The 23,404-nt window shown below is 35.0% G+C and overlaps 1 protein-coding gene across 2 annotated transcripts in view; it reads left to right on the plus strand.

Moving 5' to 3' along the window:
- LOC150102289 (uncharacterized) overlaps positions 1-11,834 on the plus strand; it is a 35,868-nt gene extending 24,034 nt beyond the window's left edge. Inside the window, exons 3-4 of one of the 2 annotated variants that reach the window (XM_090399135.1) lie at positions 3,833-4,080; positions 9,215-11,834. In XM_090399135.1, coding sequence (XP_090255261.1) covers positions 3,833-4,080; positions 9,215-9,286 — 320 coding nt within the window. In that variant the 3' untranslated portion in view covers positions 9,287-11,834. The remainder of the gene's footprint in view (positions 1-3,832; positions 4,081-9,214) is intronic. The other variant, XM_090399136.1, reaches the window with a different exon arrangement.
- The last annotated feature ends 11,570 nt before the right edge of the window (positions 11,835-23,404 follow it).

The raw sequence follows: 23,404 nt of genomic DNA on the forward strand, positions 1-23,404 counted from the left end.
TGCTCTTGTAAACGATTAAAAAAACTGGTACATACGGAGCATCACTTGCAAATGAAATTGTTATACTAAGGGCTGTGTCAAATGAAGAGAATTTACAAGAGATAACTGAGGTATCCTTTACCTCACTTTGTGAAATAAAATAGTAACAATGTGTACTTTCGACCTCCCTCCTCCGAAGCTAAGTTGCATATTGCTACGGAAGTCGTTCGTTATTCAGTTGTAGTCATAATAAGGATTTGTGGTAAGGACCATTTTAGGATCTCTTAATTCACAGATTAATAATTTTCGTTTAACTAGAAACTTTAGATTAAAAAATTATTTTTTTAAGTGTATAGAAGAACGCCTTTAAGGAGAGGAGGGGGGGGTGAACTAGCCTATCCTCCGAAGTCTTTTTACTGCAAGTTAATTTATTACCATACAGAACCTTCGTTCACTCAACTAAACTAATCCTGGGGACCAGCAAGTCGCCAACCCACAGTTAGCTCTAAAACATGCCCCCAAGCCGTCATCCCAGGCAGAGGCCAGTGCCCCTGCGACGCCCCAGTAGGCCGCTATATGCAAATGAGTCTCGGGAGTAGGAGGGAAGGGAGACAGCACTAGTAAGCGTGCGATAGAGCGGTTGGGAAGAGAGACCTGGGACGCCATTGTACATGCAATCTCTAGGTGCCCAGTCTGGTTCGCCTGGCGGGGAAATCGCTTATAATCTCGGTCCATGTGCGGGCTACGGGAAGCTGTACAGCTCCTAGTAGTAGAATTGCACCATCGCTAGTCGTATACTGCTGACGAACCTACACACACACTATAGCACCAGCTCGGCGAAATTCCTACGTTAGCTATTGGCGTAAATTAGAGAGGGCAGCACACCATAGAATGGAGATGCCAGGAATATGCATGCAGTTCCTATGGAAACCAGCGTAAATTACGACAGTGTGCATCTGAATGCAGCGTGAGCGACTTGGCTTGTTTGCTTGGTGTGTTAATGTCGCTGCCAACTGCACACGCCTTCAACTAATTAGCACATTACTTCCCTTGTAATGGTAGGGGAACACTGCATGAACTTGCGTTGCTAATAATGTCCCCGAACACATTCGGTACACTAACAGTTATCAGGTACAGCTAACGAGAAACTAGAAATAAAGCTTTATACATACATATATTTTGGATCAACAGGCTATCTTCTGAATCCTCATTTTCTTAACTTACCTAAATCGGTGTTTAACAATTCTAGCACACGTTTGTCAATAACTATTAACTTCTCTCGTAAGTTGATCGTTTTGTTTTTACATATATCGCGTATTTATAAATATATTTGGTGTCTTTAAAAAACGACATTTATCTTAATTTGTATTTCATATTTTCTGAAAGAAACTTGTTTACTCTATAAAGATTAAAATCAACATAGGTTTCATTTACATTTTTTTTTAAATATCCGGAATAGCATTTTAAAAATGTGTTTACAATTTATTAGCTGTTTTTATTAATTATTAAATGGATAATGTTCTGCCCATGCGCTGTTTGTAATACACTTAAGTTTCTTGGTTTGTTATTTTTGTATTTATAAAATAAATAAATAAATAAACCAAAAATTAAGGAAACTGTTTAACGTTATAAATATATATTATTTAAATTATATGCATTTATGATATCCCAATTAACACAACCTCTTTTATTTACGCTTATCAAACGAAAGAATATTTTGATTTAAAAAAAAAATAGTTCTATTTAGCTATCATCACTTAATGTATGCGATGAAGTTCACTTCTTTGCACCTTCTCGTTAGTATTATGACTCTGTTATGATGCTTCTTATTCGTTTTTATTGCTTCCCTGTTGGTGTGTCTTCGTTTGTTACTGGAGCTAGAAGACTTCATGCGACTCTGAGAGGACATTAATGTAGTGGCTGACCAGGCAACATCACCGAAGGGTTCTGGAGATGTTTTACATAGCTCGCTCGGCTGGTGATTTATTAGGGGGTCTCCTGGAACAGAGACCGAATGGTGCAATTAATAAAAGCGGAGTCATCGGGAGCGGCGAAGAACATCAGCCTTGTCAAAGCTATAACGACCACGGTATAGAGGCCGTTATGACTGTTGTGTCCCGAATTAATGTCCCGTGACCCATTATTATTCCAGTCAGGTTGATAGAAAAAGAGTGAGATGTCGCGAACATTAAACATCAAAGTTGTTCCGTTAAGAGATCGTTATAGGAGACTGTGATTGGGCAGAGATGGACCGTACACCACCACTGTCGTTTCCCGAGACCTAGCATTATAAAGTGACGACAATATTAATTTTATAGTCCGTGGAGTCTATATAGAAGGCTTTGGTCACTGTGGGTTGTTAACGCACTTTTTGGTGTGTACACACAACACTGTATGTGACGGGCGGGAGATGGATATAGTAAACTGGAAATTGCAAATGGTTCATATATATCATGGTCTATAGAGTTCTTCGTTTAAGGGAGAATGCCTATAGATCCAGTTAGATTGAATGGAAACGGTACCGATGCTTATAAATCACGGGAACAAAAACTAATGGCAGTTTGAATGTCACTTTCAGTCACCAGCGATTTGTATAGATATTTTTCGAATAACAAGAAATATTTCCTTTTTTTCCCTCCTCCGTGCTCCTTAACCCCCCTCAAAAAATGTCCTACACCGTTTCAAAAGACATTATAATCTTAAAAAATATGATAGTACCATGAATTGACAATTCGTTTACCTTTTGTTTATTAATACCATATATATGTATGCATATACGGTGTATTCACACATTTCTAAAAATCTCTTGTATTCTGAGTAAAATCTGTCATACAACGAATAATTTTGCTTCTACTTTTTACTTAAAATATAGTTTTATTTAGTTGGATATTTTCTGATTAATTTGTGAATCCGTAGAATTAGGGTTATCAGTAGAGTGCTGATGTTATCATGACCGAATATATCTTATTCAACGTATTTTGAAAAGAATATTATTAAATAATTATAGAATAATTATAATTATATATTATAAATAATTATATATAAATAATTTTAGCCATTTAGTTGTATAGAAAAAAAAATACTGACGTAAAATAAAAGAAAAAAATTGTGTCTTCTTATACTAGTTATACCTTAGCAGTTTAAACAATATGGTTTTATGAGCACAAATATTATTCCATTTCCTTTTTGATTATACTTATGAAAAAATAAAAAATAAACCTTATTTAATAGTAGTAACTTTTGAGCTTCCGTCACAACTATTTCAAACCATTGGTACTAATTATATCTGTGTGTGTGTCGTGTACCCTGTTGTGTATGTCATGTGACTGTTGCGTGCCTCTGTGGGAGGTGACACTGGCACGCGGGTGTAAGCGCCAGATTCTTCCTCTTACCGGCATCAGGTTTATGGTCCCGTTTCTTTCTTTCTTTTTTTTTTCCCTCCTAATCGGACAGCTTACACTCTAACAGGCTTATATTAACCTACAGCACGTGCGTGACCTCGTAATTTGGATTGGTATTGTGTATTACACGTGTTTTAGTAATATATGTATATATGTATATTAAGTACGGTACTTATTTAGCTGAAAAGTAATTGTCGTAATAACTGACAAAAAAAACGAACAGGTGTTGGAAGATTATTTAACAGATAAACTGTTACTCTTTAAATTAATGTAATTAATTAAATAATGTACATTCTTTTTTATATATTCGATATAATTTTAATGTAATTATTTAATTTTATACGAATTATAGTAAATAAATAAATGAATAATAATAAAGCAAAGTTGTAATTCCTTATATTGATAAAGTACGTTTTTTTTTCAATTAGTTCTTTTTTTTTTTTCATTACTAGATAACGATATGGACCTGCCCATTGGAGTCGAGAATAATTCAACAGTTCCGTCCCGACGTGAACCATTACCAGACATTGTGCAGCATGAGTTCCTGGATCCTTCCCAGTTGGGAAGTAACAGTTCAAGATCGGTGTCTGTATCTCTTCCTCTTGAAAGCTCCATGGATGCTGTTCTCAGAAGAGTAGGGCAGCAACTTCGTCAGTTTAGTGATGCATTTGCCGCTTCCCGTTCTAGATCTAATTCGGATGTAAGTGTTCATTTATATGTGCTTATTTTCAGATGCTAATTGTACTTAAATAACGCCATTTTTGTACTTTGAATGAATTAATTCATCTTAACGTAATGATAATTCCGATAGATGGCACCACAAGCCTGACCTATATTTCATAACCTAAAGCGAAGACGGGAAAAAATAATAATAATGCGATATAAATGAAAGAATAATAAATAAATATTACTCAACTTCAGAATTAGATTGTGGTAAAGTTGCTTTTTTAAAAAAAGAAGACAATATGGAAGTTATGACGTTGTTTGTATTAATGCAATACATAACAAGTGAATCTGTTATGAAGAACATAATTAGCAGTGATTCCTGCTCGGACTTTATGAGTCGTAAGGTTTGTAACACTAGAAAGGAATCGAAACAGGAAGCCTCAAAATGCCATAAATAGACTGGAAAAGCAGGTGGTTGTAGTTGGGTACGCGAATCTAGTTGTAGCAGACACGCTGGGTGGCAAAGGTTGTTATTACGGATCTATAACCCAGCAGGTTGGAAGTCGACCTCGACTTGATTAATGACGTAGTTTGGAACGAAGAGTTCCCGCGTAGCGTTTATAAGTATATGTAAGTGACGCTCTATCTAAATAGGCAGTGAATAAATAAACAGAGGGTCAATAACTTGCTTTGTGCTTTATTTTGTATCTTTCTTTTACTCTTTGCTCCTATCGTCTGCATTTTCAATTATTTTTAAATTGTGTACCATTTAATTTTTAATATAATCAAATAATATATATCTTATTATGAAGGTTTTTATTAAATCAGGGTATCGGAATCCTTCATTCAATCCAATACCCTTGGAGGGTAACAATTAGCAATGCTGAACCGAGGAAGTAAACTGAGGTTCGGCTGTTGCTGTTATCCTGGGTGTGAGTTTTTGAGTTCGCTCCCTTAGGGTTTTTGCCTTAAGGGAGCACCTTGAGTCTCCGGGGAAGGTGTTCTCCGGCAGGGCCCGCTGAGGGGTTCTTGTCGGTGAATTATTTTCCTCGGAATTTGAGCGGTTCTGCTCAGGAGTCGGGGAGCCCATCGGGGTGCTAGGATGGGGCGGCCGACACTGAGTGGAGCCAACGCTGAGCGGTTCTGCTTAAACGGGGAGCCCGTCGGGGTGCTTGGACGGGGCGGCCGTCAATGAGTGGAACCAACGCTGAGACATGGACGGTCTTTCGCCCACTATGGAGTGGCCTAGAGATCGTCCGATTTTTTGAGATTTTACCCTTTACTTACTAATCAGGGTAACGGATGGCAATGCTGTAGCCAATGAAGTTCTAACTGAGGCTCCGCTATTGCTGTTACCCTCCTGCCATGATCAGAGCTTTAATAGCTCAATAACACCTTATCCCTACACTGTCCTCTACAGATAACGGGGAAGATGAAAAGCATTCTTGCTTCGCCCCTTTAAGCCAGTCCTTATAAGGACTATAAGGACTTTTATTAAATCAGTTTTATTTATTTTTTCAAGGTGATTTGAGTAAGTTCTTGATAAAACAATATTATGTTCTTATAACTTTAGTAACCTTTTTTTTTTTTTTGGTATTATTAACTGATTTCTTACAATTGGTCAAATTGATATTCAAGGACAAGGAAGTCATAGTTTCTATAATGAATGAAAGAGTTCTTTTGGATCGAAGTTTCCTGCCGTGGTCTATAGTGATTTATTGTTCTGTTGTGTCTTTGTTAAGGTTTAGTTGTGACACTTCTCGCTCTTTACTTTTAGTGGAAGACCTAGGTCCACTTCACCCCCACCTGAAGGGTATTTTTATTTGTTTGTTCCCATCCACGCAGTTTTTTTTTGGGGGGGGGGAGACCTGAGATTCATTGGTAGGGACGAGCCTGGTGTTGCAGTCAGAGCCTACGTACTAATCCATCTGATACTCAACAGGTGGGAGGTTGAAGTCACGTGACGGGGCATGTACTAGTTTTGGCGGGTTCATTGTTGTCACAACCGACATTCCCACGGTGGTGAGATCACCCTGTCCCTGTGGAACTTTGTAGGGAATAGGAACACCTGTCTAAAGCGCCCTCCAGAAACTGACTCATTGCACTTCTCTTTTTTGGCCCGATCCGTTAGCAGGCTCTTTTCCTTGGTGGTGGTGGTTGTCATGACAACCAGTATACTGGCGCAGTGGCGTCACCTATTGTGTGTGTCCAGGATGGTTTGTTCTCCTGCGTCGTCAGCTGGTTAAGATTTACTGCCTTGCAATAACATCATATCCCATGCTTCCTCTTTCTTTCCCCCCCCCCGCCATCCACTCCTCAACAGCTGTCTGGTGGCCCACCTGGGTTTATTCCTGGCGATTTGTGCTCGCTTGTTCAGCATTCTTATTGGATAAAAGTGCGTAGTTATTTCATTTAGCGGGTAACTGTTAGTGGGAGGATGAAACTATAATTGTAGGGCTTTTTTTTTTTTTTAATTTAAGAAATTAGATTTTTTAAGAAATAAAATACGTTTTTAGGTCATGCCTTAAAATACTCTTAAAAATCACAATGTAGTTCGAAAAATGCACTTTTCCGAGTCTATATAAGCTCAGTTATTACAGTCTTAACCTGCCATTGTCAGCAAACATTCATTGAAGCGCCCTCTAGGTGATCGCTAACTTAGCTGTTGTTGACTTTCGTGGCCACTGACTTAAAATTATGGGTGTTTGCATTTTGGTTTCTCTGTTTAAGCGCGTTGCTCCTGTTGTCGAGATTAGCAGCCTCTTATCGTACTGCAGATCATCCTGGCCTTGACCTTTTCTGTTTGAGTTCAGTCATTTATGCGCAGTTCCAACATCGAGTGTTGAGTTCCTTGATTACTTCAGTGTTTTTCATACAACGATTCATGAGACATTCATTTAACATGTTTTATTGCTTCAACCTCCCCCCCCCCCTAAGAAAGGGATCACGAATAATGTAGACTATTCCATACATTCGTCCCAATGTACAAATAAATGGTGAGCTCATTAACAGCTTATTTGCTTCGGAATCAGAACTCCCCCTTTTTCTTTTTTTTTTTTTTTGCGTTGACGGTGGGTGTCAGGATGCATATCACTGAGTGATTTATCAAAAGTGTCTCCGTACTGTCTTCTGTCACTTTTCTCTGTTATATTCGTTCTTAAGGTGTTGCCAGAAATGTGGAGTTAGTTGCCAAATTCAGTGTTCAATCCTCCCTTTAAAAGTGTTTTTTTTTTTTTTTTTTTATGTCGTAGGCGGTGGGGTAGGGAACGCAATTTAGATGAGGAAACGTGACAGCTCTATCGTTAACTTCAAAATCGGTTTCGTTGTTTTGTTTTCTTAGCTTACAGTAGTTTATCACTTGTACAGAATGTTGTATAAGTTTAGAAAGTACAAAACGGATCCCCAGGAATTCAACATTAACGCATACGTTCGTTTCTTGGTATCGCTTTCATTGGTACACGTTCTCGTAAGTCATTTCAGCAATGTCGGCCATTTCTCTACTTTTTTGTACCCCCCCCCACCCCTCAATCTTAACTTCCTTCTTTATTGACTGCCATTCTTGTTTTCTCCAAGTCTCATCTTATTTCTTCGTTTGTTTGACTCATGTTCTACACGTAAAAAAAAAAAAAAAATCGTCTGTTGACAACATTTTTTTTCCTTGTAGAAATTGAAACTAAAATGCCTTCAAGAAGAAAAAAAAAAAAAATTCTTCAGCTGCCAAATAATCTAGCTTATATTTCTTTAGCCTAATCTTCAGTTAGCAGACCACCCCTGACTCTACACATTCTTCATTATCCATAATTTCTTTGGAAAAGCAGACAGTCCTTTTTAAGATCACTGAAGAATAAATAAACGATATTTCTTCTGAAAAGAAGATCAATGTACCATTTCCAGAACGATACATTTTATCCAATCACCAGTCACAGATTTTCTGCCTTGATGGCTATGTTTAATTGTTACTGCTTACCACGCCTTAACGCTAGACTAGTTTGTTGCTATGGGAACCGGTTGCTATGGTCTTGGCCTAGAGTTGCTATGATATGCAACCATTTCCGGAGTTTGCTGTTGCTTTCTTGGTAGACTGGTCGCACCTGTAGGAGCCACTTGGCTGGCCCGAGGCCTTCAATGTGTAGTTGGATATCCCGGGAAGTTAATTTGGAACCATGATATATTTCATGTAAAAGTTTACCTCGGGCCACGTGCTGTATGATTGTCCGCTTTTTTTGAGAGCGAATGTTCTGGTCACGTTTTCCCCATCCGGATTGACCTTTTTCGGTTTCACGTAACCTTTTCCCTTTTCTTTAGTTTGTCCTAACTTCGTAGAATAACCTCTACTCATCCCCAACTAATGGACAAGGTAATTGTTGCTAGCAAAGTGTTGCTAGAGGCAACCAAAACTGACTTAGATTATAAATCTTTAATATAGTTCCTTCAGTGTCCCCATCATTGCTTATTGCACACCACAGTTTTTCACATTCGTTACCATGTCTGCTCAATTTTGAAGCATCTGACTTCAAGGAGGATGAATTTACAATGTTTGGAAATCATTAATATATACTAATGATTGACCTACGGTGTTTTCCTTCTGATCAGAAAAATTCAGACGTCAGTAATAGAAACAAAAATTAAATGAATAATTATCATTATTTTCTTTTTTAAAAAATATGGCACTCATTTGTTGGTAGCGTTCTCTAACAGAGCGAAGACATTAGTCATTTAATGACTTGATAATAGGAATAAAAATGAAAAAACATCTCTGTAGGTTATTTATATAAATAACGATATATTTTTCATATAAAATCTTAAAGGAAGTTATATTTCGAATAGAAATGTGTCGTATTTTATGGTGAATTAGCAAATCAGTAAATTTCCTGATGAGTTATGTAAATACCCCATTTTCTATCGTAAGTAATATAAAATCAGTATATATAAACAAATGCTTTATATTTCTATACGTATCAAATAGGAAGTGGCGTCATACATCAAAAATAAATGGAATCATCCCGTCAAAAGTTATGTGAATTAAAATATAAGAAGACTTATTTATGATTGTATTGCAAGCTGTGGGGTTTATTTTTAGTTTTATTTAGAAAATAAGTGAAATGATTTAATAAAGTAATTATTATTTGCAATATTGCGTCTATATTTTGATGTTTATATATTTGCAGGGTCCTTCGCTTACACCAAGAAACAGTTTAAGTAGTATTTTTCGGTTCCTTCCAAGAAGAAGGAATACATGACTGAGCTGTCAAAATCTTTTGACAGCTTTCTTCTAACTTGATGATTTTTATGATGACTGGAGACTTCTTTTTTTGCAGTGACCAAAATTTTTTGTGACATGCCAAAGACTCCTTGTTGCTCAACTCATCTGCTGGTGAAAAGGATCATCCATGAAAACCGTATTAGAAGACCTCCGCCATACACATTTTCATCTCCTCAAACTGGAACTGTAAATATTCTTTGTAGTTGATCTGAATTTTTTTTTTACGAAAAAAAAAAACAAATGGGAGCAAAAACTCATAAACTTCTGTGTAATTGGTAAAAGGTCTGCATCAGATAGTTATTTAATAGGAGCTGGCAAGGACTATATTCTGTATGGATTCGAAATGCTGTAAAAAATTAAATTTTTCCTCTTAAGTGTATGCAAAATGCCTGTTACAAGATGGCTGATTCCATTTTTTATTAATTGAACTGTCTTCAATAAAAAAAAATCAATGTATGAAAATATTTTGACTCTTGGATTTTCTTTTGGTAGTTACCGATACCAAATATATTAAACTTTTTTTAAAGTATGTAAAATGAAATTTTATTTTAATGAAGAAATTTACTAAGAATTGTAAATTGCTGTTATGGCAATGTTGTATGTAAATATGCAAGAAAAAAAAAAAAATCCGTGGTTAATCACGTGGACATATGGCTTATTACGTCATACCAATGACGTAATAAGTGTAAAGCTAGACAGTTTTTTTTCCCCCACTCCAATTAGTTGTATTAAATTATTTCTTGAAGTAAATTAGTTTGGTTTTATGTATCGCAGTGAAATTTCTTCATTCTAGACTGCTTATGTGAAGGTTTTGCGCTTGAGCTATTGGTTTGCTGGTCTGTTTAAATTTTTTTTTTCTCCCACTATTATCAGATTTATCAGAGATATTCATATATAAAGCATACAGTTATTTATTTTTTGTGCCATTTTCATTTTTCAGAATGTTATACTTAATAATATTTATGTATAGATAGGTTTAAGTAAGTTTATTGCGGTACTGTATTGTGCATTTTATGTACCAGTAATTAAAAAAAAAATGAACAGATGGTAATAGAACGAGTGACGTTAGCGTGCTTGCTATTTTGACTACATTGGACTTGATTTTATTGTCTAATGTTCAAAATGTTAGCTGGTTTATTCTTTTAATGTGTTATTTTTCATTTGAAAATGAGATTGTAAAGTTATAAATGCAAAAGCATAATATGAATTGTATTTTGAATATTTTGCCTGAACCAAAAGAAGAAAAAAAGATAAATAAAACTCATTTATCATCTATTGCCTTGAAAATCTAATGTGATCACTTGAACTGTTTTCGAGTTGCAATTAAAATATATATTTGTATTCGACGGATGAGATTGTGATTTTTTGCTGGATTTGAATTCAGTTTGGTCGGTTAATTTTCCAACTTTTTTTATAGGTTAATGATAAATTAACCTTACAAATAAAGTTGGGCATGCTACAGCTATAGCGCTTTAATGCTAGATTGCTAGATCAAATGTGCCTTCTTATTCTATGCATTCAACCCGATTTCAAATCTCTTTTAGATCGCTAATTAATTCAGTTGGATTTTTTTGATTCGTCTGGTTATTATCGTAAGATTTGCTGTTAGCAAACAAAAAAAGAGTGACGCACACTACAGATGCAAATCATTTTGTTTAATGTTGTTGACATTTGGCTATTAAATCTCTATCTTCTTCAACAGATATACCTCGTATATTGTTCGTTTGGCCATACACCATTTTATTTCTTAGAGGGAGACACTAGCTCCCTCTGCGATGATGTTTACAAAAAAATTTAACATTAGAAATTAACAATAATTAGATTTTTTTGTTTGCAATAAATATTGCAATTATGTTTTACTAGTAAATTGCTATATGCAGTTTTTGGCGAGCAAAAATATATATCATTTTCTAGCTAACGTAATACATATTTTTTAGCTGTTACGTAATTAAAATAGGGAATTTTTTCCAATATAATTGTAAGCTTAATAATATTTATGTACATTCCCTGACCAAAAGTATTTGTGCAAATTAAAAATGCTCTGTTTGGTAATACTAGCAATCGTTTTATCTGATCGTACAGATTAGCGTTATTGGCTAATATGGGTGATGGATTATGTTTGGCAGCGTTCCAAGATGTGGACTTTTTTTTTATTTTTTAACCACAGTCAGTGGTTTTAATTGATCTCGTTTTGTTGTGATATATTCATTATTAGTCAAAGGAACCTTATACAGAAATATATACCCAGTTTTTGGTATTCTGTGTGAAAAGCCCGACAGTGGTATTTTTTGATGTAAACAAACATCAAAACGAAGGCTCCCCTCAAGGTGTTCTTCACTCCCCACTGTTGTATATATATATATTTGTGTTTGTGTGTATGTGTCTGTATTGTAATGCATCACCCGTAGTGTTGCTTTATATTTGGTATCTCTCCCAAGTGATATTTTATATTGAAAAGTGGGGAGGATTTTTGTGAAAATATGTTTACTTGGAAACATGATTTTGAGGCCTGCCGCTGAACTGGCTTCATAAATTTTTGTACTAAAATATATAATTATAATAAAGTTTTTTTTCTATGTAAAACTGTCTTGTTTTATTAATTGTATAATGAAAGTTTAAAGAAGATATTTCAACATGTATTACATACTTATAAGCTGCATGTGATCGCTTCAGAGATTCATTTCAACCACTTTTAGACGTGTTTCTGCCTATCCTTTTTACAAAAATGCAGGTGGATATTGCCATCTATACGACACACGCATATTTGCCAAATATTGTGATGGGTGATTACGAAGATATCGCTACTGTTTTTTTAATACTTGGAACAATGCATTATTTTTGCCACACTTTTTAGACATAGATATATGATTTTTAGAGTCATCTGAACTGCATCTTAAGATTCTTCCATTTTTACAAAGGATAGGCAGTTTCTTGTTTTCTCTCATATGCAAAAAAAAAAAAAAAAACACAAACAAACTTAAATATCAAGGCAAAATCACATTAAAAAAAATAACAATTAATATTGCTGGCCTGGTTGGCCGAGTGGTTAGCGTATCCGCTCCCGCGGCCATAAGGCTGCGGATTCGAATTCTGCTGTCGGCATGGATGTTTGTGATTGTCTAAAAATACTAGGGCGGTTAGCAGTAGATGGCATTGGTGTGTATGATGAAGATAGTTGCGGTTGGTGGAGACGGAGAGTTGTAGAGGAGGTGACCTCTCTCGATGAGTCTTTCGACTCCCTGGAGGTTATATAATAATAATAAGTAACATTTAATTTTTGGCGGTTTTTTTTCAGCCAAAAAAAGTATTTTTAATTTCCTGAAGAATAGGACACATTTAGGATACTTAGCACTGATCCCAAATATGTCCTACTAAAGCATCACTTCTTATGTCCTAATGTATGTGTGGTGATGCCCTAAAAGTCCTTCCTCTCTTCTCGTGTACCTTCCCAAAAATATGTTCTATTAAGAAGGGATTAAATTATATTTGTCATATCCAGGTGAATGTTGCCATCTCCACGACACACGCACATTTGCCAATTATTGTGATTGGTGATTTACGAAGATATTGCTACTGTTTTTTTTTAATACTTGGAACAATGCCTTGTTTTGCCATAATTTTAAGATATATATGATTTTTAGTCATTGCTCTTCTGAGCTACATTTGAAGATTCTTCCCTTCTTGTCAAATCGACTATAATACGAACAGCATTTTCATTCTTTCAACATCCGCCCAATTAAATATATCTATTTATAGCAGAAAAAAAAAAAAAAAAACTTTCTTTGACAGTGTCAAATCACTAGTTTACAAACTTCAAACGTGCTGTATCTAAGTATTGTTTTTATGGAAATCTATTCAGTCCTTCCTACTTTAGTGGATGCTTTTTTTTTTTTTTTTTTGTATAAAACAATTAAAACTTTTAGAATTCTAATACTTTATTAAAAAATAAATTTTGCTCTGAATATTCCTAAGAATTATGAAAAACATTTATGATAATCATTTCTATTAACTGACATGTAATTAAAATATATGCAGCGGCTTGGATGTGCCTGCTTTATTTAATTTTTATTATAAAGAATAATAAAATTTAGAATAATTGATGCGTAATATGGTCAACGAGGCTTTACGTGTATCCAAAAATCTTATGGCGTTGTTTGTTTCATAACAAAATTAGCTTTAAGATATCTGGCTGGTTCTTTGTTAGTACACAATTCTGACTTCGAAATTCGTGTATGAAGGACCATACGTATTCTATCTCACGTGAAATCTTTGCACAATAACTACATTGAGCTGCTTCTTCATTTTTTTTACATTTCTAAACTTGGGACTGTTTTTATTTTGAAGCTAAAGTAGAAATAAATGAAATAATCATCTGTAACTTTAACTTATTAACATGTTATCAAATGCAATCTAAATTTAAAAATAAAAATGAAAAAAAAAAAACCTTTCATCCTACATTACGACATGAAAGTCCGTCCGTTCGCCATTGTAGTGATTTTTCCCTTTAACAAATCGCCCGATAACAGGGATCATCCTAAGAACGTACCGACTTAACTGTAATAAAAATGTCTATTATTACATGGGGAGAGAAGGGGGGGAGTTTCGTTGCACTTGATTTATAGTCGTATAATAATATTATTCTTGCATTATATTTAAGAGGAACAGATCTATGTATAAAATAATGAATGTCATTACGTTTATTGCAGTAATTCTTAATATAAATTTAATGATCGTCTATAATCTATATAATATAGTAGTCATTTCGCTAAAATTTAAATTTCTGAAAGGTCTCGCATCTCGAGCTGTTTTCTTCGGACTTGAGACAAAAAATATTAGAAAAATTCCCGGGTTAGACACCCTAGTCCAAATCAGTTATTGCCATACGACCTACAGAGGGATCGATGAAGGAAGTGCCTCTCGCAAGCCATCTTTTTTTTTTTTTTTTTTTTTTAATTTTTAGCACGATTAAGCTCAATTTTTCAGGAAGCGTCTACCGAAATCATTTGATCAATGTAACCTAAAGAGATGGCTGCAAAGGACACGATTCGTTCTATCTCTATTTTGGTTCGACTGAGCAGAAATTAAGCGAACATAAACAACAATAAACAAAAGAAAAAAAATAGATATAGGCCAAAATAGAGATCATTGTCATAAAAATACGAGGTTGAATTTTTTTTTGCCACAATTTGGCTTGAAATCCGATTATACCAAATATATTTTTTATCTCAGTGATGAACACCGTGTTTTTTTTTTCATCATATTATTAAATAGTTTTTTTTTTTTTTTGAAGAAACCAAATGCATTCATGATCAAGAAAATTATACATTAAAATAGTAAAAAAAAATGTATAGTAATAATTCTTTGTTGATTGGACACCAAAATGTCTTAGGAAGAATCTCATATGTAAGATATCCAAGCTACGTACATATATATATATTTCGGAAATGTGGCTTTTCTTCCGAGATGGCCTGCAACTGGATGCATTTCAAAGTAGAAAAGCAAGATTTGTAATTAGGATAGGAAAAATTTAGATGCAAAACACATGCATTAAAAAATTTAATTAAATGACAATTAAAAATGAAAATCTCTTTCCAAAGACATCGACGATGTACATCAACACTGTTTTTACTTTTTTTTTTGCTAGATGGGTGAAGCAAGAATGCTTTTCATAGTCTCCGTTATCTGTAGAAGGAATGTATAGATGAAGTATATAGCGCTATAAGCTCTGACCATAGCAGGAGGGTAACAGCAATAGCCGAGCCTCAGTTAAAACTTCATTGCTACAGCATTGCCATCCGTAACCTCCCTGGGTACCATTTTAGTCGCCTCGTACGACATGCATGGGGATTTTTAAGCAATGCCCTCTCTAGAAATTAGGTAGGGGACTTAGGGCTTTTCCCTAGACCACTCCATAGTGGACGAAAGATTGTCCAACTCAGCGTTGGTTCTACTCAGTGATGGGCTCCCCATCACTGAGCAGAACCGCTCATATTCCAGGGAAAAGCATCCACCGACAAGGACCCTCACGGGCCACGCCGAAGAACACCCTCCCCATGGACTCAAAATGCTCTCTCAGGGCAACCCCCCTCCGCCTCACCGGGAGCAAAATTCCGGAAGAAACCTAAGAGAGCAAAACTCTCGAAACTTCGCGTCCATTTTAGTGGCCTCCTACTACATGCATGGGCTATTCTTTTCCGGCCACCACCAACTATTTTTGCCACTGTCCTAGATTATTTTTATAAATTCCTTTTTTTTTTTTTTTTTAAAGTAAAGGTAACTTTCAAAAACTGCTTATTTTTACTAAAAATTTGTGAATTGGAAAATTATTTTTAAAAATATCAATTAATTTATAACTTTATTTTGTATTATATAAAAATATTTAACTTTACTGCATTATTTAAGCAATATTTCATTTTTTAAACAACATTTGTATTAGTATGCTAATACGATCTTTGATCATAAGTGCTGATGGAAAAAGATCGGAGTTTTCTTTTCTGATTAACGCTAGGCTAGAAGTTCTTTAAGGATGTTATCAGTGGTAGGCGTGCTATTTAAGGGGAAAAAAAAAAAAAAAAAGAAAACAAAATCTCGACAACTCCTGTAGGTAATGTCTTCTATTCGCAATCATTTTGATGATGGAAATCGATCAACGTTTGTGCGCGTGTTCTACGCAAATCATTGGCTGATACATCACCCAACCATACCCTAGTACAGCTCATTGCTGTGATGATAGATCATTTTTTTCCTCGCCATTATAATGGGTGCCACATTTTCGGGAAATGCCCCACTAAATCCTAGTGCATTCGTTACTTTTTAAGGGTACTGTGAAAACATCCTGGCGGAGGGAGAATCGAAGTGCTCTTGGAAGAATTCTCTTTTGACGGATGGGGTAGTCACAAGGCGGAGTAGACAAGCATTTTTGTGTCATCCACCTGCCGACCACACAAGAACCTTTGACTGAGATAACTTCCGAAGTTTTTATCAGTTACAGAGATAGCCAGACTATCTTTACCATTAGTTGCCGCTAATGTTCTATTCTTTTCTCTGTCTCTTTTCTCTCTTTGTGTGCTGCTGCTTTTTTTCCCAGTCACAATCCCCCCCCCCCCATGTTTCGAGACAAAAACCATAAAGCAATTGTTCTTGGTAGGTCCCAGTATTTCACCTATAAACATGTTAAAATGCTAATGATAATTAACCGAAATATTAAATACTCATTTTTAAACTACTAAATGAACCCTATCTGCGTAGTCATTATATATATAATTAAGTACTTTTAGAAATACCCAAACTTTACTTTACTTACGACAAAAAGTAACACGATCACACTCATAATATTAATAGTTCTTTCATATGTAGCAAAACATGGTGTGTATTTGTATTATATGAACATTTTCTAAACGAACTAGATTTTGAAGATTATAATTTTTAATTTCTTAAATATTTTATGAAATATAAGAAATTATAATATTTTTATTTCCGCTAGTGTTATGTCATACAAGATAAAATTCAAACTTCTGTTCATCTTCATTCAGCAGGGAAATCTCATACTACACATTCAACTTTTTTTTTTTTTTTTTGTATACAAATGCTACATATTTTCTTAATCTTATAATTGTAATGACTTATAATTACAGGTAACTCTCGTATAACGCGGTACTTATACAACGCAGTTTTTAGTAGCCCTTGTTCAACGCGGTTTCGATAAAAACAGATCTACAAATTGTAGTAACCTTTATCTTTTCATATATTTTTTACCCTGAGACTTAAAAATCAAATTTTATCTTTGTTAAATTTGCGTCTGCCTGTATTGCGCATGTAGTTATAAGTAGCGAATTTATATTAGGGGAAATACCCTTTAGCACGCATGTGAGTCAATTGTTTACCGTATAAAGTGTTTATTGTTGAAAATTGTCTTCGTTTTCTGCCAGGAATGCGCATTAAAAATCACGAGTTTGTTAATCTCAAGCTGAGCACTTTATTTTCTGGTGAGTTACATACAATATGTAATGCTTTTTTATGTAAAAATTTTATTTTTTATAGTAATGGCCACTTAGGAGGCTTTTGTGATTTTATTTTGTCTAAAAACATTTATGCATTATGTGCAATGAAGTTTAAGTACAATTTGTATTTGTATAATTTGTTTCATAGTTTATGTTTTCTTAACTTATATAAATTACCTGAATTAAATAAAACTATTTTTTTTTTTTGTTGGATATGTCATTGTTGTTTATATAATTAAAAAAAAAAGATTTCGGAACATAACTCTACTTTTTCTATGTGATCTAAGTCTCACATAACGCGATTTATATAACGCGACATTTCTATGAAACCTAACATCTGCGTTATACGAGGATTACCTGTACTTATAATTATGACTTATAGTTAAAATTATATAAATATTATTCAACAAATAATATTTTCCTACCATTGTAATAAATCAATATTATTTAAAAGTAAATATTTGACACTCGATCTTGCTCAAAAATAGACTACGTTGAAGGCTTAAAATGGCCAAATATTTAATACGCAAGATGATGGTGGTGCCTTATCGTAGGTTAAAGATAATAATGCGCTTGTATTTTTTAAAGAATAGGACTAATAACATTAAATTCTAAAATATGTTCTTATCTTCTTTTCTTCTTATTTTTATTGTGCGTCACTTAGCAGCCACTGGACACGAAAATACTTTTTAAAAAACTAATTTAAAATCGGTTAATCAAATGTTTCGTTATTATTATTATTATTTGAGATCTCCAGGTAGTCAAGGACTCATCGAGGGAGGCTATAAATCACCCGAACCAGCTATCATACCTTCCCTTAAATTCATTCACACCAGATGCACTCACTCCTTGCTCTGTGAGAGAAAAAACTAGCTCTTACTCCTTTCTTGATTGTGAACAAACTTAACTTCCATGGATGCCCCCCCCCCCCTGTTCTCTCCCCGCCTTCCATATGACGAAAAATTTCATCAGACGATATAACGTCCCTTCAAAAGTTTATAGACCTCTATCATATCACCCCTCTTTCTCCTGTTAACCAGTCTGCATTCCACATACTCGCAATCTGACCTCATAATCTAAATTCCATCATCCTGATATGATCTTTGTAGGTCTTCTTTGCAGCCTTTCCACAGCTTCATCGGGAGACCAAATCTGCACACAATAATCCAGGTGTGGTCGTATCAAAGCCTTATAAAGAGGCTAAATGACTTCCTTACATGTCAAGGTTCTTTTCAACACCGCTGTCGTCTAAGAAGTCCTTGTACTGATAAACAGAACTTTCCGCATGCAGCAATTGAGCGAAGCATTTAATGAAGGCTGTTCCCGACCCCATATCTCACCGAATTATGCTCAGAGAATTGAAGAGGATCGGTATTGGCAGTCGCATGCCTATACGGAAACCACTAATTTTTGCGAAGAACCGTAAAGTTCGTTTACAGTGGTGTCAAGAATACCGTGACTGGACACTGGAAAAAAGTTATATGGTCCGATGAGTCGTACACCTTGTTCTGTACCGACGCTAGGCAGAAGCCAAGCTTGCCTTGTAAACACAACTCAAGATTCTGAAGGTGGTATCATGGTGTGGGCCATGTTCTGTTGTACGGACCGGGTCCCCTGATATTGCTGGAAGGTCGGGTGTCCTTCAAAGAATATCTGAACATTGTTGTGGGTCAAGTCCATTCTGCAATGTTGACTTTTTTATCCAGCAGGTGACAGTTTTTACATGGACGATAATGCCACTGTCCAGCACACAAGAATTGTCCAGCAGTGGTTCAGTGAGCATGTTAGCGACTTCCACCATCTTTCCTCGTCACCACAAAGCTAGAATCTGAACTCCATTGATAATGTATAGGAAGGTCAGAAAAATAAATCAGGGAGCAAAGTCCTCTTCTGAACCAGTTAAAAGACTGCCTGGTGAATTCTGGCATGTAGATGTAGATGGAATCTATGCAAAACAGCATATATGCTGTAATTCTGGATAAAGGAGGTCCAACACGGTATTCGAAATTTCTAATTCAGTGATCGCTTTGTGTATAATTTTAATTCTTCTTCCGTTGCCATGCTCATGTGTCCCTGTTCCCCTCTTCAGATCCATTCCTCCTAGTTAATGTATTAATGGTTATTGGAACAGTGAAGTTCGACATATTTCCATCGTAATCGATTTTGTTAATATTAAAAATAAATAATCACAAGAGCTTCATGGCATTGTGGATAAACGTAACTGTCATCTCAAAACATGTTTTTAAATGGCAAGGGAGGTGGGGGAATAAAGAAAAACTTGAATAAGAACCAGAAGAAATATGAACGTAGAAGCCAACTTCCTTTCAGGTCGTAATAAAGAATTACTGTTGACATTGGCTCACATAGTTTCCTGAACAGAAACAAATGTCTCATTATAAATGATGTCGTCATTAATAATCTGATTACAACTTTTCCAACAGTTTTTTTTTAATGTGTATCCCATCCACAAAAAGTAAACCTATATACATTCGTATTAGTATGGGTTAAAGATTACATAATATGGAAACCTTGACCTAAACATCAAATGGAACATTTCAAGGCTCAAACTTCCAATAAGCACGATAGTGATCATACATAGAATGATAAATATTCATTCAGAAACATCCAAGCCGCAAGATCCGAACCCACAAACTATTCGGATGGATAGAGCAAACCCTTTCCACTCTGACAACCAGTGTAGCAAGTTACTCAGAAAGAGTTACTATCGTCTGGCTTCCACTGACGAGACCTCAATAAAGGTCGAAACCGGTCTGGGTAGTGACCATTGCCTTTAATGCATAGCATCATACATTTCCGCAAGGGAATGTACTTTGCATTAGGGGAAAATACCAAGAAAAGTGATCGGAGCTTATTCCACCTTTGTAACGAGTTGCCTCAGACTTGCACTACGTGCAGGCGCAAACTTGACTTACTTATCTGTTTGCTTACTTGGGGAAAAGGATTAGAACCTAGCTTATAAAATTGCTTGGTATCTTTAACATAGTATATAACTAAAGTAAAAAACTTTCTATAGGGGTAACTCGTGCATAAGTACTGCGGAACTGCAGCACCCCTAATTTTTCTCGATATATAAATATATTTATTAATTTATTTATATTTGCTTGTAATATTTAATTTCATCATCAACAATCCTATACAATTCTCTTATTTTGTATAAGAAATAATAAAAATCCATCTTGTAGCACTTAGGAGGGCGAAGGACGCTAGCAGCACTGTGTCAGATTGCTACGGACACTGTGTCACAGTGTCAGATTGCTACGTGCGCAAGCATATGCACGTCATAGTGAGATGCGAGCTATTAGCGTAATGCGGCACTGTCCATCGTGCAGTTCCACTGTTGTTTATATGCAGTTTGCGCCAGTAGTAGAGTGTTCGTAGTGCTTATCGTGTTTACTGCGTCTCTTTAAATATTTTTACATTGCAATTAAAGACATAACATTTGTTATAGTTTTATTTTAGAACATTATTGAGGTTATGATAATGGATTTTATTTTTAAGTAATTTTGAATTATATTAATATATAACTATAATGATTTTATCGATAATAAACAATATTTTTTCATGTTTCTTTTTTTTTTTATTTCTACCATAATTTTGATATTTTATCCAAAACACGTATATACTGTACTTACTTCGAAAGTTGCAGCATATCCACGATTTTAAGCCACGAGCCGCCACTATATATATATATATATATATATTTTTTATTTCTACCATAATTTTGATATTTTATCCAAAACACGTATATACTGTACTTACTTCGAAAGTTGCAGCATATCCACGATTTTAAGCCACGAGCCGCCACTATATATATATATATATATATATATATATATTAGGATAACCAAGCAATTTTATATATGCTTGGTTATTTTAGCTCCTAATCCCAAGTGTGCAAACAATTAAGTTTGCGCCTGAAACAAAGTTCAAGTCTAAAGATGGTACAACACCAGGGCAGCTCATTGTAAAGGTGGTTAAAGCTTTGATCACTATTCTTAGTATTTTCCCATAATGTAAAGCACATCTCACTAGAAGATGTATACTGCAATGCATTATGGGTGGGGTCACTACCCAGACCGGTTTCGACCTTTTTTGAGGTCTCCTCAGTGAGTAGCTAGACCCTAAATACCAAGGTTTTAGTAATACAAAGCCTTATCAACTTTAATTATATAAGTTGCAACAAGGTGTATTAAGTTTTAATAAAAATCTCTGGAGGAGATATTGATGGGAATAAATTTTTAACTTGGGTATATTGTATATTAGGATAACCAAGCAATTTTATATGCTTGGTTATTTTAGCTCCTAATCCCAAGTGTGCAAACAATTAAGTTTGCGCCTGAAACAAAGTTCAAGTCTAAAGATGGTACAACACCAGGGCAGCTCATTGTAAAGGTGGTTAAAGCTTTGATCACTATTCTTAGTATTTTCCCATAATGTAAAGCACATCTCACTAGAAGATGTATACTGCAATGCATTATGGGTGGGGTCACTACCCAGACCGGTTTCGACCTTTTTTTCACTACCGGTCTGGGTAGTGACCCCACCCATAATGCATTGCAGTATACATCTTCTAGTGAGATGTGCTTTACATTATGGGAAAATACTAAGAATAGTGATCAAAGCTTTAACCACCTTTACAATGAGCTGCCCTGGTGTTGTACCATCTTTAGACTTGAACTTTGTTTCAGGCGCAAACTTAATTGTTTGCACACTTGGGATTAGGAGCTAAAATAACCAAGCATATAAAATTGCTTGGTTATCCTAATATACAATATACCCAAGTTAAAAATTTATTCCCATATATATATATATATATATATATATATATATATATTATACAATTAAACTGTTCATCATATTAAATACAGTTTATGCTTCCCAACTAACTGCGATAGATATAACATTATATAGCAGCCATGACTGTAATTCATTCAGAGAACCCTCCTTTCTCTCTCTCTCTCTTCCCTAATAGTGAAAAGAGAGAAAGAAGGAGTGAGATCACATTCGCTAACGCTCTATATAACCCACAAATAGGACTTTTCTTTTCTTTTCTTTTCTTTTTTTTTTTTATCTCCCGAATCTGGTTTGGTATGACTCATCCAAGGTAAGAAGACCTGCTTTCTTAATTCGTTGCTTCCAGCATGTGCGAGTATGACCTCACTCCCTATAGGTTTCCGAACAGTGTTTGACTCATAGGAGAATTAGGCTGCCGAAACGTCTGAAACGAGATTCGTGCTGAGGATGCTTTTGAAGGAGCGGAAGAGTACACACGCGCACACACACACAAGCAAAACTAAACACTTCATGACTCATCTGCATATGAATAATGGTGTGAATCTCTCACTTAAAATTAAAGTCGTCTAACACAGAACTCCCTAGTTTGGCTAAAAACTACTCCGTTTAAAAGTAGAGTACATATAATAGATACTGTAAATCTTTTTTTTTTTAGTAAAATAACCTTTTATTGGAAATATTTTGTTTCCTATTTTAATGGTAATTGATTGTTAGAGCCTTTGGAACAAAGTTGGAAGTGTAATTACAATTACAATGACACCGAATTGTTATGAGCGAGGTTAAAAAAAAATAAAGGAGGTGACGGATAAATACGTGCATACTACTAAGCGGCTTTTGCAGGAAAATCCCAGAAAAATTCTATAATATAAATTTAATTAATATAATATAAATAAAATAAAATTAATATAATATAAAATATGTCATCTATAATATTATTTTGGTTCAATCAGGGCACTTATTATAACATGTTCAGATCAATTTTTTCAATTCTTTAATTTGTGATTGAAGTCCTTATGTATCAGACCCATCGTAAAAAATCCTTCCAAATTGCTGTTATCATTAGTTATGTTTAAAGTTAACTAGTACATTTATAAGTAAAATAGGTCTGTCATCAGAATCATGCAATATTCCATCGTAAAGGCATTGAAGTCGTTCTGCATTTTACTTGTTGTATTATATACATAATCCAAAACATTATGACTACCTACTTAATAAGGTTGAGTCTCCTATGGCCGAAATAACCTCTTGTTCCATCTTGGCATTGATTCCACTAGGCCACT

The sequence above is a fragment of the Typopeltis vanoorti genome, chromosome 10 (genome assembly GCF_054136105.1).
Source record: "Typopeltis vanoorti isolate ZY-2024b chromosome 10, IOZ_Tvanoo_1.0, whole genome shotgun sequence".
In the NCBI taxonomy this organism is placed as follows: domain Eukaryota; kingdom Metazoa; phylum Arthropoda; class Arachnida; order Uropygi; family Thelyphonidae; genus Typopeltis; species Typopeltis vanoorti.